The 18,924-nt window shown below is 36.7% G+C and overlaps 1 protein-coding gene across 1 annotated transcript in view; it reads left to right on the top strand.

Annotated features, from left to right (window-relative positions):
- Positions 1 to 4,668: 4,668 nt before the first annotated feature.
- Positions 4,669 to 18,924, top strand: part of LOC139954521 (uncharacterized) — a 66,469-nt gene continuing 52,213 nt past the window's right edge. Inside the window, 5 exon segments of the mRNA XM_071954363.1 lie at positions 4,669 to 6,274; positions 15,485 to 15,660; positions 16,048 to 16,268; positions 17,165 to 17,322; positions 18,039 to 18,127. Coding sequence (XP_071810464.1) covers positions 5,474 to 6,274; positions 15,485 to 15,660; positions 16,048 to 16,268; positions 17,165 to 17,322; positions 18,039 to 18,127 — 1,445 coding nt within the window. The 5' untranslated portion in view covers positions 4,669 to 5,473.

Here is an 18,924-nt window from a genome sequence, read left to right as displayed (position 1 = left end):
GTTTTAAACTGTGGCTCTGCTGTGATCAACTTGAATTGTATCGCCTTGCACAGGCCAGTTTCCAGTTTCCAATAATCCCACTTTAGACATTCAGTAGGTAAATGCAGTCTTGTCAAACGCATCCCACGCACGCTGTTTGTCCTGATGAGCACAGTCTTGTCTCAAGGCTCTGGTTGTTATTCGTCTTGTGGTAACTTATCCTCGAGCCAAAGGTATTGGCGAACAAATGGCATCAATACTAAGCATATCATGTCGATGGTTTGATCCCAACCAAAACACACTCCTATCAGAGTTAAATCCGATTGTAAGGTGGTCGGAAATTTCGTTTAGAATAATTTCTACGACAACAGAGAGTGCAATTAAAGTATCTTTATAACCATTGAATGATAATAGGAGAATAACTCAATAAATTTGTTACTATTAATAACGGAGTGGATTATGGATATTACTGATGATGCTCAGCATGCTATAGCCGTCTGGTTTTCATAACAGATACATGGCATGGCAATCTCTCTGTAATTTAAGAAACCAACTGTCATTAGGTGTTGAGTTGATATATCTTGTTACTGGAGAGCCAGCAAGGGGATGAAGTATTATTATCCGCATCTCATCAAGATGGAGGCAGTTTTGTTTTCTTCGACAAACAAGCTGCTCTTTCATTTGGATGTAAATTAGGCAAACAGACATTGATGTGGTTTGAAGGATTCTCTTGCTGGCTGATCGCATATTAGGATCAAGTGTAAGGATGTGGGACAAGTGCAGGATGCATGCAGATTGCTGGACGAAAATTAAAACAAGATTGAAAGCACATTGCCCTCACTTGGATATTCATTAGGGAGTGAAATAAGGAGAGTAGCTGAATCACAAACCATGTAGCTTGTAATTAAAGAAGAGTTTTTAAATCTAAAACTCCAATGGGTTCACATCATTATTAATAAAATCATAATTTAAAATTAGGTTGCTGGTAACAATGCACACGCACCATTAGACTGTGTCATCTCTATGTTTCACACAGTTTTTAATGCAATTTGTTTGAAATATTTGAGAGTACATTTTAGTATGTTTTGTGTATACAAAAATACTGTAAGTGTTTACTTATCTAATGTTCTTTATACTCAATATCAAATTTCAATTCATTGCATTTACTCAGTATCCAGCTGCTCTATTAATTATCAGCAGCCATCAAACAATTTTTTTTATTCATAAGTGAGGGTTATCACCCCAACCCCCCCCTTCAAAAAAAGAATTTGCGGTACAAATTATGAATACGCACTCTCACGATATCATTAGCATCCATTGAGTCAATTTCAGCACTAAGACAAGAGTACAAACAATAAGTTGAGAGTGCTCTTAGCTAGTCAAACTTGCTTCTCATGTGTTTGTCTGACCGGCTAGTATCAATTCTGTGGAAATTTTGACTCAATTAGTCATCAAAGTTGCAAGAGAATAATGAAAGAAAAAACACCCATAAATGCTTTTAGATGCGTCAGCTGAAGTCTTTAATATTTGAGTGAGAAACTACCTCTTTCTCAAAGCTGCACACTCAGAGAGAGCCGTTTCTCACAATATTTTATACTATCAACAGCTCTCCTTTGCACATTACTAAGTTTTATGCTAAAAATTGTTATGAGTAATTACCAATAGTGTCCAGTGCCTTAAAGTCACACAGGCTTGTCAAAATTTATATGTGGGGAAGTCAAATGTATGGCTGACTATTCCTACATTATTTGAAAGCTTATGTTAATTTTTATCACAGGCCATACAATGTTTGTCCCCTGGCTCGCTGATGAACTGAGCGAGGTCACTGAAGGTGATCAAAATACAAATTGATGATTGAAGCAAACTGCAACCTGATAAGAATGCATTGTTCAAACAACTGCATGAATGATGATTCCAGCTGCCAATCCAAATTGAGGAGTTTTGATGTACATATTACATAGAGGTCAAGGAAACAGCTCAGACTTGACACAGCATTTTTTTCAGTATTAGTCTGCTATGGCAAAATGTTTACAGTAAGGAAGGGATATTGGTCAAAAATGGACGAGGCGATCATTTATATTAAAAGCAGGTAAACCTCCATGCTCAATGCTAGCAAAACTGTATTGGCAAGGGCAGGAAACCCAGCCACTGCATGGTTCTCTGCCTGGTTAGTCTGTTCTACCTCCATCCTTAGATTGAAAGGGGAGGGGGTTGCGATACTGCTCTAACTCAATGGCTGTTAGACTACTATCATTTTCAGGGTTAAAGACTCTTGAGTAAAAGTAAACAACAACGCCAAAACAACCATAGAGTCTGCAGTTAACTACATGGCATGCATGGTGAGCAATGACAAGAACCCTGTGTGGTACAGCCAAAAACTCCATCTATTTTGACAAAAAAAATCCATAGATTGTTCTTTCAAATAGATGAACCATTTTTTTTTTACATTCTCATCAATTGATAATGTACTGAAAAGAATGTAAACATGCAAATAGAATGGGATCCCTAAACTATTCTGGTTTGTATTTTATGTTGCACAAGTGTTCCAGCCGGTGCTCTCGACCAATAGGAATGAAGAAGCTCGCGACGCGTGTCACGCCCATTTATTTTTGCAATAGCCTTCAGCACTTCTTTCTCTATCAACTAAATTTTGCTTTTGTATTTACTTCACATCTCTATTAACTTTTGCTTCTCTTGTGTTTTCATCTCTAAGCGCTAGGGACTTCTCTGTGATTGTGATATATGCGCTCTACAAAAATGGTTCATTATTATTATTATTATGTATGAAGACTTTTAACGGGTGTTATATCATCAGTTCAAACACCCCCAAAGGATGCCCTCTCGACCAATCAGAATGGATAAACTGTCTTAGGTATTTATGAATGGCCATCCAAACTTACTGTATCCAAGTTCTAGTCAGGAGAGTAAATGTTAAAAACTTTTAAAGACCAATGATGTGATTAAATTTAGTATCTAATGTTTGCAGCCAAAGTCTTATTTCTCGCTCAATAATAAGAGTAGAGCAGAGTTGGTTGACCTTTACAACAATGAATGTAACCCACGCAAGTAATATCATTGTGCATGTTTCTTTTAATGATTCAGCTCATTTTGGTTGGCAATTGACATTTATTAAAAAGATAAACAAAGTTTTAGTGGACAGTTTTCTCTTTTCATGTATATTTCAGACAGAAATATTTTAAACATTCACACAGTTCTTACAAACTGTGCTGGCATCATGTTTACAAAATGTAAACGTTTTTAAAAATCATTAAAAGATGACCCACGGTTTAATTTTGGATAGAATAAACTCCATTGATTCTCTTGACTGAAAGACACGATGACCAAGAACTGCCCGATTATTGAAGTTGCAATAATTGTAACCCTTCAGTCTGCATCCGTCAAGATACGATTATAGAGTAGAGGGTTACGGTTACCTAGTTGCGATAACAAAACCCTCCTCCCGGCATCGCAACTAACATGACTAACGGTTACCGTAGACAAAATAAGACTGCATTCTTGAGTTTCAACAAAACATGCTAAAAAAAATTAATGTTAATAAACCAGGCTATTTATGCTTCTATAAATTAATTCCTGTTGCTTGGTTTGAAATCTAATAGTTATTATAATATTTTATTTATATTTTATTGTGCAGTTCAGCAACCAGGCAAAGGCAAAAGGCATGGTCGTGCCAGTCAGACTATTTCTACCTCCATCATCCATCGTCAGACCTTCCATGGTCAGGACAGGGGGGGTCATTTTTTATACTCTCAATGCCCAATGCCTTTTTGGCAATAATGCTAAATAAATATGGGGACAATGTCTAGTTTATTAGTATATTTGGTAGTCAAATTGTGGCATGACACATTTAGAAACGACATGCAAAAGAGCCAAGTGCAACCATGGAGCATGGACTCTGATTTAAATACCACTGTTTACTAATTCACCTTTTTGTCAATAAAATTAACCAATCAATTAACACAAGCGCCCTCAAGTTTCGGCGGAAAAACAACATTGTAAAGAGCTCAATTGACTTTGACAAGTTTATTTACAAAGCAGATTCGGACGCGAGATGCACGACATCGTAAAAAATGTCAGTTCTGACATCGACACATCTGTAAATGCAAAGGGAAAAATAAAACTTCCATTCGAAGTGATCCATAAAATTTACATTGAAGTACATTTAAACCACATATAATTACCCAATATTATTCGCAGTGATTCCTTCTTTTTCGTAGCTCTGAACGACGTGTGCAGAGAATTGCAGTAAATTTTGTATATAACTTGCCATACAAAATACATTAGTCTCACAGGGACCAGTCAAATGTATATTTTTTATAATGCACCTGCTGGGTACCAGTTGGATAGATGAGCACATCACACGCGCGCAGACGATAAAAACGCAGTAAATTATATTTTGCGGTGACCTGAGTGAAAAATAGATCCAAAAGCGTTTTGTGTAAATAATAAAAGGTATTTATTCTGCATTTCAAGATACATTTGTTGAACAAATATTAATTTTCTAAAAGAATATGCAAACATTAGCAAACATTTCACTCTCTGAACTGATATTTACACACACAAAGTGTCTGTTCTAAAAAACAATATCCCTCCGCTAATATGAAAAGCAGTCAGAAAAAACGCGAGCGAGATTGTGTGTATTTTTTACAACACCGATATCGGTTGGAAACATGGAGTAACAACGACGTGCTGGCAGCTGAGGAGGAAAATAATTTGTTCTCAGCGCTTAAACTACGTCTTTTAGGCGTGTTTTGAGGACAGAAGGCTTGTATATATTTTAGTTAGTACTTCAGCAGTCGTTTCTGTGGGTTGGTGAGTCAAAGTTTTTGTAAAACCCGGAAGTTTAATGGAATAATTTTAGTCGACTAAATACGTAGCCCACTACAACAACAGTCATCTGCTCACCACACTGGATGCGTACAAAAAATAATGGAGTGCATTATGTGACGTGCACAAGAATCGTGGAGTTAGCCATGGCAGGAATGGAAGGAGTACGGTGATTTGGAGTACAGAATAATTGATAAGTATCCTTATCGTTTGAAACGATAGTTCACAGAATTGTTCTCTGTGCCGGTGTAAACATTTGAGTTTTTTGAAATGAACATTTGTTCCATTCGTTTCTCAATATGGATACCGTTAACGAATGCACGGGTGTGCTGACATGCTGGACGTGTCGACCTCAAAAGCCGAGTTGCTCTTGCGCAAACGGCTTGTGCTGTTGCTATATGTATGAACTACATGGACAAGTTCTGTTGAACAAGGTTGTAAACTTGCATCCAGGGAGCAAATTATTGCTGTAGTCTGTTTGACTTTGTGTGGTCATCAGACAAGGGGTTCTGTCCATTACCAGCAGAGATTTTATGCTCTTTCAGAAACTAGACTTGATTCTGGTTTTCTACTCTGCAACTGCATCCATAACTTAACTGTTAATACATTTTGTATGTCCTGAAATAAGTGTGATAAGTCGCCCTTCATTATGAGTGACAGAGAGAAAAGAGGAGAAACCGCTTTACAGGGTGGTGTAGTGAAGAGACAGGTTATTTCCAATGGTATAGCCTCACCCGGTGAGCGAGCAAAACATAGCTCAAGGGGTCCATCACCAGTTGAACCTGTCGAAGCTGAAGGTTTTGTTCATCGCACTGTACTACACATAAATGGTGAGACTCACCCTGCTAGTGCTTCAGTACACAAGTCCCGCGCTAGTGTTAATCTGTCCACCATCAATGGCCAGTGTAAAGTTGTTGATGGTGACCAAAACGAAGAATCCAAGAATCCGCGCCCTCAGTCAAGTCACAGTAGCTCAGTCCTCCCGAAAGAAGAATTTAGGATAAATGCCACCCCCAAAGATGCCCCACCTACAGACTCGCAAGCCCCACCAAGAACAAACGACAAAGACACAACTGAAGAAATGGATGCACATGATTTAAGCCACATGAAACGACAAAAATCAGTTACTATCTGTGAACCGGATGAAGTTGTAAAAAATGAGACCCTTTTTCGGATTGAGAAAGTCGAAAATGATTTGAATAAGGAAAATTTTCAAACTGTCCCCATTGGAATTACAAGTGAAACTGCAGACGTCACTGCTATTGCTAAGCAGGGAGAGGAGGAGGCATTAGATGTGACAGAAGTGGAGAAGGATGATAAGGCTATAGATAAATCACCTGATGGACGCTTCATGAAATATGACATCGAAGTTGGTAGAGGTTCATTCAAGACAGTCTACAAGGGGCTTGACACAGAAACCGGTGTAGCAGTTGCATGGTGTGAATTACAGGTGAGAATATTAACTAGTGTTGTCAGTAGTTTTGTCCCTCAGACCCAGTGAACAACCCTTATTACTAAAGAGAATTGAGGATTAGTATTTATACTTGATGATAAAGGAAAGGGAGAACTATTTTTAAAACTAAAAACAGTCTTCACTTACTCAACTTTATTTATATTTTGTTTGTTAGAATTATTAAAATCATTCCAATTGGTCAAAGGTTTTACCTCATGGATCGATGCAATTTCTCTTCTACATAAATTGTATAAAGGCAGTAAAATCATGATTATCATAAAACCTTTCTTGATTACGAGTAATGGGTAGAGGTTGACAGTAGAAAACAGTGTGAGAAACGGCTCACTCTGAAGTGACGTAGTTTTTGAGAAAGAAGTAATTTTCCATGAACTTGATTTCGAGACCACAGATTTAGAATTTGAGGTCTTGAAATCAAGCATCTGAAAGCACACAACTTCGTGTGACCATGGTGCGGCAAGGGTGTTTTTTCTTTCATTATGTTCTCGCAACTTCGACAACCGATTGAGCTCAAATTTTCACAGGTTTGTTATTTTATGCATATGTTGAGATGCACCAACTGTGAAGACTAGTCTTTGACACTAACCAATAGTGTCCACTGCTTTTAAGAGTAAGACATCAAATCAAATGTTTCACCAGACACTGCACATATTGCATGACACACAAACATGTCTACGCCTACGTTTACAGAGTCAAGGCTTATTATTTTAATGTTATTGTCAACTACTGTATTGTTTATTTATTAAATGTAAAACAACATCAACACTGGTCAGCATATCACACACATGGGCACAGTTACATTAGAAATATTATTTTTTTCAACAAAAACAAACTTTACATGCAATGTGATTTGAGTCAGATTTTGACTTTGATATGGAAAGTTGTTTGTATTATTGAATACTGTTGGGCATTCTCTTTGCAAATGATTTAAACTAGGGCCAGGTTCATACCTTACGCAAGTCATGAAAGCGGTGTGAATTTATTTGCATCACATTTAGAAAACAGCTGGTACTTGATTGTTTCCGTCACATAACTAGCTTTTCATTTACTTTTGTGTGAAGTGTGAATTAGGCAAGTAATTCAAATGAGCAATTTTACATCACATAGGCCTGTCCCAGTCTCTCTACATACCTTCCACCAGTACAAATCTTCAATTGTATAAAATGTAGAGTTGGACTGCAAAGCTTTTTAAAGTCTAAATGTTTACCTTATTTCAAAGGAATTCCCTTCAGTGTAGCCCATTTTGCATTTGCGGAGGCCAGCCCAATAACAGCCCAAACTAAATGGAACAATCAAGGTGACATTCCTGTGCGCTACATTGGTAGTGAGCAAATCATCTTGAAAAACACACCCTTTGGTGGAGGGTTTGTACAAGGATAGTTGTCTTAACCCATGCAGAGAAAATTTAAGCCAGGTCACAAGTTTTCCAATTGGATTGTGTCCCATATTAAGCAGACTAATATGCATTGAAAGGTTCTAGCCAAGCAAAGAATTCCAAAATAGTTTTGCCTGATTTTAATTTTTTTGGGGGACTGTCACCCACAAACTCACCCACATACCATAGCAACATCAACCATTGGACAACCAAATTGTTAGATGTGTAGTTAGGTGACCCAAACTGTTACTTTTTTTAAAGACAAAGCATGAGACGATTGCATGTCTGTTTGTTGTTATCAAGTGTGTGTCCAAACTCCAAAATTATCAACAGTAAACATGATTCAAGAACAAAGATTTACCAAATAAACAAATGTATTTTGAGAAACACTATTTTTTTCAAACAGATATCATTTGGTATTTTGTCAAGACAGCTGAAATAGTCACAGTTTTTTAATCAAGAGTGATGAATCCACCCATATTATTCTTATTCACATCGGGTACCAACCGCATTGTTGACCGCATTAAAATGGACACCAAAAATATTTGTAAAAATCGCTTCCACGTGATCTATTCAAATTTGTCTACATACTTTATTGGTTTCTAATCAATGGGCTATTCAGGCACAATAATTTTGCATATACATGCATTTCCATCTTTGAAAGAAGTACTGAAGTAGGCTTCCTGATAAAAAATCACTGAAAATAATAATTTAGTTTTATGATGAGGCTTCAACAATATATTTCAGTATAATTCATGAATGATTATGAGTGATAACCCCATACTTTCAATGTTAATAAAAAAATCACTTAGCATTTTTCAACTACAATTTTATATTAATTGTATCAATGGTCTTACATTCATTTTCAAAGACTATTAATAAGAGGCTTTCACACTAGCTTATTGTGAAAAAAAAATCAATCCAAGGTGATGTTGATTAAAAAGTCTGATTTTCAAACAATTTCAGTTTCAGAAAATTGGTAATCTGCAGATCCACATACCTGTGAATTTCTAAACCTCATTCCCAGCCTAGTTTTTAAACATATGTGCCATGTACATGTAGTTGTCTGATTGGTCATGCAATCAACCAACAGTGTCCGTTCAGGTGAAGCAGACATAAAGTCTTTTTTATCCTGTGGAGCTGGTCTGGATGACTGACCTATGAAATAACAGTGAAGCACCATGCCTAATAACATGTTGTTTTTCCTAGGTTGTCAGTTTTTTTCAAAACAAACAATAAATATGAGGGTACATTAATGATGTAACATTTATATGAAGTCAAACAAAGTACTTATTGTTATGTAGTTGGTGGGAATGGACATAAACAACTTTAATTTTGTAAAATGGATTCAAACAAATTGTTACTGTAACAGATTTGAACAGATTCGCTTTCACTTAAAATTGCCAATTTGGTATTGTGCAATCAAAACTCACCACCAACAAACAGTTTCTCTAAGTTAAATCATTTGAACAAAATTAGGCCTAAGTAAATCAAAATTCACCCCAAATATATCACCATTTCAGGCAAATTTCAAATGGTTTAAATGCCCCCCCCCAAAAAAAAAAAAACATTCCCACCTTGTTTTCTTTCAGTAATACCCAAGGATGATGCTAATGCAGCTTGTTGTGTTGAGAGATTACACAGTGTTATATAATATCCACTGTTTGGGAGTGGCTTTGGTCAGGATCTACAAAGGTTAATACATTAGAAAAAAGACCTTCACATTCTTTGTAAAACTGCTTGGTGTAAAAACACCACTCTGTGCATTGCTAAAGATTGGACCATGGTTAGAATTTTTGTGGGAAAATCCACAAGACTCAACTGCAGGGCTGTATCAAAATCTTTTACTGCACCAGAATAATTTTGTTTATGAATCAAAATGAGAAGGATGGTTCTACACATTTTAATAAAGCTTTATGTAGTTGAACAATCACTGAGAGAAGATTAATCAGACTTAAAGTCAACATTTGAACATAAATTCTTTCTCAAGATAAAAGACAATACAGAGCAAGGAATTAATCAATCATTTCAAAAACAGAATTCAGTCTGACTTATTAAATGGCGAGTTCATTGGCTCAATGCTACACTGGTCTGTGCTCCAGTGTAGCATACTCTTGTCTTTTCATTTTCTGATTTGCATTTTTTAATGATTTTTTTTCATTATATTCCAAGAAAACACCTTGTTTATCTCAGTTTAGAATCTGCTTGTTTAAGTTTACAAGTGCCACTATATAGTAAATTTACTAATTAGTTACAGCAGACCTTCGTTTTTGAGGAGTGGGATCGCGCTCGCGCTCCTGGGGCTGTTTTCAGGTGCGCGACCGACAGCGCTCCTCGATCATTACGGTGTATTTTATTTATAACACAAAAGCAGATTTCACGCCAGCCGTTGTTACTTTGCGTGCGACAATAAATAAAAGAAACATTGAACGCTAGAGGTCGCTTTGGAACGATGCACTAGCGTGGTATTAAACGCCCTCTGTTGGTAAAATCTACGCGAACCAGCAATAAACGCATTGAGACAAGACTCGACGTGTCACGTGGGAGTTTTAGCGCATTTCCAGGCGGCGCAAATGCGAGGGCGAAGCACATACCGTCGGTGTACGTAGCTCAATCAACATCTGTTGGCAATCTCAAGATTGTGTATTTTCTAATGCTTTATATCAAATGTGAAAACATTTTAGAAAAAAGGAAACATTAAACATAAAACCTTAAAATCGTGTGGTATTTTTTCACACGGGAGTGGGATCGGGGTTGTTTTATTTTATTTTGTCTGTAAATTTTATTTGTGTACGTCCGGTCCGAGTCCGATCCGACCTGACCATTTTAGTAATCATAAACTGAGTATGCTAGTCAAACAAATTGAGCTCCTGGACAATCTAAGAAGAGTGATTTTTTAGGAGCTCAAATTGAGCTCCTGAGTATTCTCAGGAGAGCGATTAAAAGAGCTCCTTCTATTTCTATAAACGAAGGTCTGTTACAGTAGTTACATTTTCACGCAACCCAACATCTTTTATGGGGGTGAGTTCAAACAAATTTCTATGTTTTCAATTGTCAAGCTTTCAGTTTGAAAGGTTAGTTTATTACTGACCCTGAAGTTGGATTGGGGATTAATCCTTCTACTTTGTGCATGTTTTTTACAAAATTTCACAATACCCCTTACATTTATTTGTGCAACAATTACAAAGATGTACACGCTTTCCACAAACTTGTTGTAAAACATTTGCAAGTGAAACCCTTAGTTTTCATTCACATTTACATTGAGGAGCGTGTACCATGCAAATAATATGGAAGAGGACAATAACAAATGAAGATTTCCGTGCACTCTTCAAATCAGGTACATACATGTAGCCCTATGGTCTGTCTTTGATGATGTCTGAACCAGGTATATTTAGAAAGTAACTGGCATATGATTCATAATGAATGTTAATTGTTTACCTGTGATGTTACACATGTACATTATTTTTCTAAAATTAGATAATTGATAGGAGATACAACTCGGATGTAGTCTGTCGATTTTCATGCCACACTGTAGTCACAATCGGAATGTGGATCGATTGGATAGCGTTAGAAATCCACAGATGTCCTGTGCGTAGTTTTTTTGTTTTGTTGTGGTTACCTGCAATATTACATTAGTCCCAATGAACACCTTGACTGAGGTCACATGGTTCCCAGATGACTCACAGGCAGGCAGCCCCTTCTCATTTGCATAAGGTCATAGATTGACCTGTCTGGCAGCTGACAATTACGATTGGACTGTAAAATTACAATGCTGATGTACATATGTCTTCAGAAATAGTGGCCAGTTGTCCCATGATGCTAGCTATCTTGGTGGCGTCTGACGACCTAATCAGCCATAGTATTTGACAGGATGCTGACATCAATCATAAACAGTTCATTTGTTTGTAAAGTACAAGGAACAATTACTACAAATGCTTAGACGCTTAAACTACTCATTTGACATTGCATTTTGAAAGTTTGTCATTGATAATGAGTATTCACAACTATGTATTTTGTATGAGTTTTGTTATAAAGAAAAATTACAACTCATGGGACTTGCATGTAGGTTGTTGTGATAGCCAATGATCATTGTGAAATAATACCCGTGGGTTAAAATATCTTTTATAGGTTGTTAATTTGGTGATGCATTCATGCGATAATTTCCCATTCAATACAACCTGAAAGGGCCAACCCTCCATTGACTTACATGTACCACAATTCTGAACCAGAAGCCATCGTTTCTTGCAACACTGTGACTATAGTGGCTTCATGCATTAATCTATCCCTGTGGTGCACTTCCTGTGAAAAATATGGAGAAAACCACAAAAAACATTCCTTTGAACTTTGACTGTTGAAAGAAATTTGAACGTTTTGTAGTTGTCAGGCCATACAGTCACATTATTTGGCATTGATCTAATTTTCTGATGTGAAAAGGGTGATAAAAAAAAAGTTAGTCAAATTTATAGTGTAGTCAGGCCTTGATTTTTGTTTTGGTTCTAACCATGGAGGAATAACAGTATCCAACATATCTGACAACTTGTTCCAGATTTTAATTATTGCTGTTTTAGTTTTTAAATAAAGGAACATAACAGAATTGGTAAGAAACAAAAATCGTGAAGATCACAGATTTACATAAAACTTAAATGGTCTAATGATGATGATAGTAGAAAACATCCCTTGAAATATTTCTGTCTGAAATGTCTCATTTGATGAGAAATAAATAATGTAACTTTGGTTTGGAGTTAATCGCTCAGTGAGCGTTTTATTCATTTTCATTTTTGGCACCGATGCAATGCAAAATTATGTTTTTCACTATTCTCTCGTGAACCAGATGGCCGATCGATCTCAAACTTCTACAGGTTTGTCAGTTTATGTATATGTTGGATTACATAAAGTGCTTACACTGCCAGCAACTGTTTTGTTAGCAAAAACCAATTATGTAATGTTCCTTTAAGTGAATAATTCACTGTGAATTATACTTTCAATATAAAGTGCAAAATAATGCATCATATAATAATGAAACATTTTTCATTATTTCTACAGTCCAAATTTATCTAATTATTGACAGCTTCCTATGACTGATACAATAATATTCACAGAGGAATATCTTTTTTGAGCTGTGGTCTGGGGCCGGGAAATGTGAACTCCCACATGATCCCAAAATGAGTCCCCATGATGCTATCTTAGGATATAGTTCCAGCCTGGTGCACTCCCAAAAATAGTTGAAGGCTATTAAAATAACTGAGGTAATAAAGTTTACGTGCAGGTATCATGATGATTATTAATCCGTGTAATAAAACATAATAAATAAATACACTACAAAATAAACACGTTTCGTTTTAAAATGAGCACAGTTTTCCTTTGCTTGTGAGAATTTGTAAAGATGAAATAAACTTTAAAGTGAAGACGGATGCTTAAGAGGAGCAATATGGAGGCAAGTTCCTTGGTTCCCCTTGAAAGGTTCAAATAGATTTTTAAAGTAACCTTATAAAGGTGCCCTTTACAACGGAGGAAATGCTTTGTGCCCTTTCAAGAAAGGAGTATCGGGCATGTGATGTGAGTGGCAGGCCTGTATACTTTGTTTTGAAATGGTAAGGGCACCAAGGCATTTTCTCCCTGGTGGTAAAGGGCACCTTATGAGGAAATTGTAAATTATTACTGTAAAATTTCATGGGCACCAAGCCAATGGAGGCAATCGCCGTTGTTGCCTCTGTGAAGTATCAGGCCTGGAGTGGCCCTTTAATATAAAACATTGGGTTTGTTTGCTGGATTTATTATGTGCACTTAACATGCCTATCATCTCCTCAATTTACTTGACTACATTTGAAAGCAGATGTAGGATCTGTCACCATCCTGAGTGGGACTGACATGTATGTAGTAATAGTATGTACAATGCATACGTTTGTGTGCATGTAGGAGAGAAAATACCACTGGCAATTAATCAGACAGAAGATCAGCATTTAGATAAACACGAAAAGGAGGAGAATCTAGCGAAATATCTTTTTTTGTACGCCTCTTTTGGATTTAAAGAGAGTGGGCAAAACATGTTTCAGTGATGAAAAACTATGTTACTAGAGTGTAAGAAGAGGGGCATATTTTGTATCATTCTGTATCCACTTTGATATTTAAGCGTTAAGTCTGTCTTCCTTAAATGGCAGATTTTTTGGGGGGTATGTTCCAGTTACCATGCACTGCGTTGCAATTCTGTTGTACACGGTTAGATGTTTGACATGGATCACTAAAATGGTGCCATGTTACGTCAAATTCCTCTTTTGGAGTCTTGATGGTGTTTAACATCTCACCCAAAATGCGCACACAAGCAATTAAGAAGGAATGAAGTATGCCATGAGATTCATTGCGGTGGTATTTAAAATTGTCACTCATCTGGTCAGAACCCCTGGCTGTCCAGTCAGTGTGTGTGTTACGCTAGAGTAAGCGTCCTAGGTATGAATCACAGCGGGGCGGAATTATTGAAACACCATGCAGCTCATCTTTAGAAAATGCAGTAGAATTTAGCCGAATGACAATGCCGCTGACTAACAGCATTGGAAGCGAGGCGACCATTTATGTGTTGTTTTAATATCTGACAAGAGACTTCTGTGTTGTTTTGCCATTTGGCAATGTTTCTTTATGTATAGGCCTACCTACTGCCATCTATTTACATGCTTGGATTAAGTTATGTATATAAAAATGTTGCATTCTTTTCTGTGTGCTGTTCCTGATGCAGCTGGTAACATTGCCTTTGTTTTAGAGTTAAATGGTCCAATCGAAAAACAATTTGCTTCAAAATAATAAATCTTCAAAGTTGTTTGTATCTAGAGCAAGATTGTTTAAGGCTTTACGCATTCTCTAATGATCCTTGAAAGATCAATAATGTCGATTAAAGTCAGTATGATAAAGAAGAGTTGAAAGAATGATAAACATCCATAAAAAAGTCTCCAATGTTATCACTGAGTTTCATGCGCACAAAGTACTGATAATTTGTGGTCTTAAGTAGTATTTTACTGATTAGATTAGTGGAATGGAAGTAGGAGATGGAATTTAATAATGTTCATGTCTGTAGACTGTGGAGGTTATGCGTATGAATCCATTTACGCAGTGTGTTTGGTTTCAGTCATGTGTGATCCCCCTGACTTGCCGGTGTATAGTTTGCTGGAAGCAATGCATTATGTTTGTAGGCCAAAGGAAGACAATTTTGATATTAATAAAAAGCTGCTGAGCAAATTTTGTTTATTCAACCCTAATGTAGAATTTATTAAAGTTGTGAATATATGCGAGAAGGAAATTATTACGTTTTTATTTCTATTGTTCATTAAGAGACCAAGTAAATGTCTCACAAACATAAGTGTATATTTAAAATATTTTTAAGTGAATAAAAAGTTGATCGTGCCTCTATGTTTTCCACACCTCAGCTGCATTTTGTGTTGCAAAAATGAATCGGCATGCAAACAAAGAAACAAACAAACACACAATTGAGACCTTACCAGTAAATGTGGGTGTTGGCAGAAGACGTCAATAAAACCAAAGAATAAGTTGCAATGCATTTCAATACTTTAATAATTTTAAGGTTTTAAGTTTCTCAAAAAGAAAGAAGATAATGAATGCAATTGCCTTCATGCACCCTGGTCATTAACTCTGTGCCCTTGTAATGCTCCAGTAGAAATTTTCAGTTTCCTCATAGGGTGCCCTTTACAAATGATAAATTGCCTTGGTGCCTTTGCCCTTTCAAAAATGAACGAACAGGCTTGGACTGGCACGACAACTGAGTATTTTAGCTAAACTTTTATTTTTTATTTTTTTTATTTTATTCTCAGGATCGCAAGTTGAATAAAATGGAGAGGATGCGTTTCAAGGAAGAAGCAGAGATGCTGAAAGGTCTTAGCCATCCCAACATTGTCAGCTTCTTTGATTACTGGGAGGTACTGGGACCACGCGGCCGGAAGCACATCGTTCTGGTCACTGAGCTCATGACATCTGGAACTCTCAAAACGTGAGTATAAATAGTATAGTTCTTATCACACCCCTACTAGGGACGTGTCAAAACGCTCAGTATCGGGTATGTGGAGCTACGTTTTTAAAGTATGAGACCTTCAACACCGGCTCTATGCTGCCGATCAGACCAGAAACGCTAGGGCGAGCGAGCCCCTTCTCTTTTCGATAAGTGCACTGGGTTCTTTTACGTGTACTACACAACACACAGGACCAGCGGCTCTATGTCCCATCCAAAGGATGCCGCAACTATGGTTTTGTCTTTGTTAAGGACACAAGTGACTGGAACTCGAACCCGCACTCAGACACACAAGAGTTTGGGTACGGTGTTCTTGTCCCACTGTGAGTAGTTCTTCAAGTTAAACAGGATTTCTCTTTTCTTTCTCAGGTATTTGAAGCGATTTAGCGGCGTCCGAATCAAAGTCCTTCGCAGTTGGTGCAAGCAGATTCTGAAAGGTCTCCATTTCTTACACACCCGCTCCCCGCCCGTCATCCACAGAGATCTCAAGTGCGACAATATTTTTATCACAGGAACATCGGGCTCCGTCAAGATTGGAGACCTGGGCCTTGCGACCCTAAAGAAGAGCTCATTTGCCAAGAGTGTGATAGGTACGTGGCTAATTCGTAAAAGTTCTCACGTTAAATTGCTGCATTTATCTTGACTTGTTAGGGGAATAATTGTCTAAAAGAACATAATTATCCAAATTTGTTGATCTGTCCTCGCTGTTATTCTCGCTTACAAAGGAAAATTTAGCTTCATGGATTCCCAAAGCATCGCCACATTCGTCAAGAGAGTTTCTCTAGTACATATCATGGTGGAAATGACCCATACATTTGTTTCATGATAATGCAATTTCTGTTAATAAAGAGTATCTCCGTTAAATTTAGTGGTTTCTTTATCGATAAATGTTTGAATTCTTTTGTAACGAAAAACAATCTTTTCTTTGACCCAGAAATCTGTTTTCAGATCAAAATCAAAAACACCTTGTTTACCTTTTCAGACTTTTTGAATATTTTTCCCACCACAGCAAGATTTTATTTTGATTACAAAAAAAAACAAAAACATATTTTAAAAGACGTGCTTTTTTCATAATACTGTAGTGTTTTTTTGTTTGGTTGTCAGATAGTTTCCCGCCTATGTGGTGAGTATGTGTTTGGATCCCAATCTGTTGTTACATTTCAATCATCACTTCAGTATATTTGTTCTTTTGCTATTATTTGTGGCCTTTTTCCCCAGGTATTTTTGCAAGGTTTTCCTCTAGTCTCAAGGTAGGCTTTCTGCTGGTGATTCTGTCTTTAAAAACAAATCAGGCGATATTTACTGGATGGTACTAACCAAAAAACAACAAAACTATGTTTGACTTTCAGCGCTCCTTCCCCCATCACCCAAGAGACAACCCAACTAAATCTGAGTTCCCCTCTGCCGATGGCTCTTTTTCTCCTTGCAGGCTTTCAGCAGGTTCTACTCCCCATCTCAAAGCATTCGACCCTGTTTGTATTTTAAGGTACCCCAGAGTTCATGGCGCCCGAAATGTACGAGGAGCACTACGACGAATCCGTGGACGTGTACGCGTTTGGCATGTGCATGCTGGAGATGGCGACCTCGGAGTATCCCTACATGGAGTGTACAAATGCTGCGCAGATCTATCGGAGAGTGACCACAGTAAGTTTACTGCCTTTTTATTCTGAAGAACTTGTTAACTATTTCTTGTACTAATTGGAAGAGTTGATTGTTCTGTGTGAAAGATTGATCTGTTCTGATTTTGTTTCAAGCAAAGTTATAATTGTGTGTTTTGAATATTTCTTTTGGGGAAATTTTTACATGAAATGTTAACATTCTTGCATTGCAGTGTCTAAAATAAAGAGACACTTGTATGAATGTATAGATTTTCTTTCTTTAAGTGCGTAATGGAAAGTGCTCCATTGCAACGAATTGACCAGAAGCAATCTCACCTTTAAATACATCTTCCTTGAAAGGATTAAAATGTTCTACATATTTAAAACGATGTTTGCCTATTTGAGAACATTTCTGAATGTGAGGAAACTGTGAAACATACATTGTAAATATTCCAAAATTTTTAGTTGAAGGATTTTAAATATGCCGTTTATCAATTTTGGTTGTAAACATTGTACCATATACAGTGTACATTAGTCTCCTGTGTTTAACCACTAACCACATGTTCCCCGCTGAACAAAATATCAACATAATATGTTTCTTGATTCCTGCTTCTGAGAAGTGTTTACTCGAAGGCTGAGTATTTTATTGACTTACACTTCTTTTTTTCCTCCCGGAGAATCCTGTCTGTAGACAGTAGCAAACAATTGCATCTTATGTTTCATTCAGTACACATTTTAATTAGCTTGTTATGTTGGAAACAGGGCGTGCGACCAGCGAGCTTTGAGAAAGTGACTGACCCCAAAATTAAGGAGATAATTGACCGGAGTACAAGAAGAAACAAAGAGGAAAGGTAGGATGTGATTCCTGTTTTTAAAAGTCAGCTTTATATTTCTGTGATGATTTATATTTTTATGACAATTTAAATTTTGAAGAAAGTTTGTCTTATTTATTGTTTGTATTGAATCAAATTTGTCTTCCCAGAATAATATGGTATTGTATGAATATCATTTTGGTTGATTTTTCTTTCTGTTGCAAAATTTGTCCATTACTTTTTCTACTAATTCATGATCAGCTTTATATTTCTATCATGATCTTAACACAATTTTATATAATAAAAAAAAAGGTTTCACTTATATTTTTTTGTTTTAAAACAAATTTGTATTAGATGGGATTGTCTGAATTTCAGTTTTTGTTTATTTTTCTTTCTATGGTAGTTTTTAGGTTTAGTATATTCAATATCTGTTCCTCTTGGTAAGCGGATTTTGTATTATTATTATGAATACAACTTAATCGGAATAATAGGCGGATTATTGCTGCTTATATCCCTTAGGACATCAGGCCTTCAAAAGCTGTCTGATTAAACACTGTTGACACATACTCATGACTCATGTACAAGGAATGTGTCAATGGAGTTGTCTTAATATTCCCAGTAATCAATACAATAAATATCTCTTGATTATCCGGTGTTAAAATACCCTGGTTGAAACCCCCCCCCAAAAAAAACCCAACAACATACTGTTTAATGCTATTGATTAATGTTACCAGTCTAGGCATTGCACCATTACTTTGCATAAACCATCTGGCTCTCGAGGCGTTATATATTATTTCTAGTAGTTGTTATTTTAACACTCATCCACTATTGCGAAA

This window comes from Asterias amurensis, chromosome 2 (assembly GCF_032118995.1).
Source record: "Asterias amurensis chromosome 2, ASM3211899v1".
In the NCBI taxonomy this organism is placed as follows: Eukaryota; Metazoa; Echinodermata; class Asteroidea; order Forcipulatida; family Asteriidae; genus Asterias; species Asterias amurensis.
This window is presented reverse-complemented; position numbering and strand designations above follow the sequence as displayed.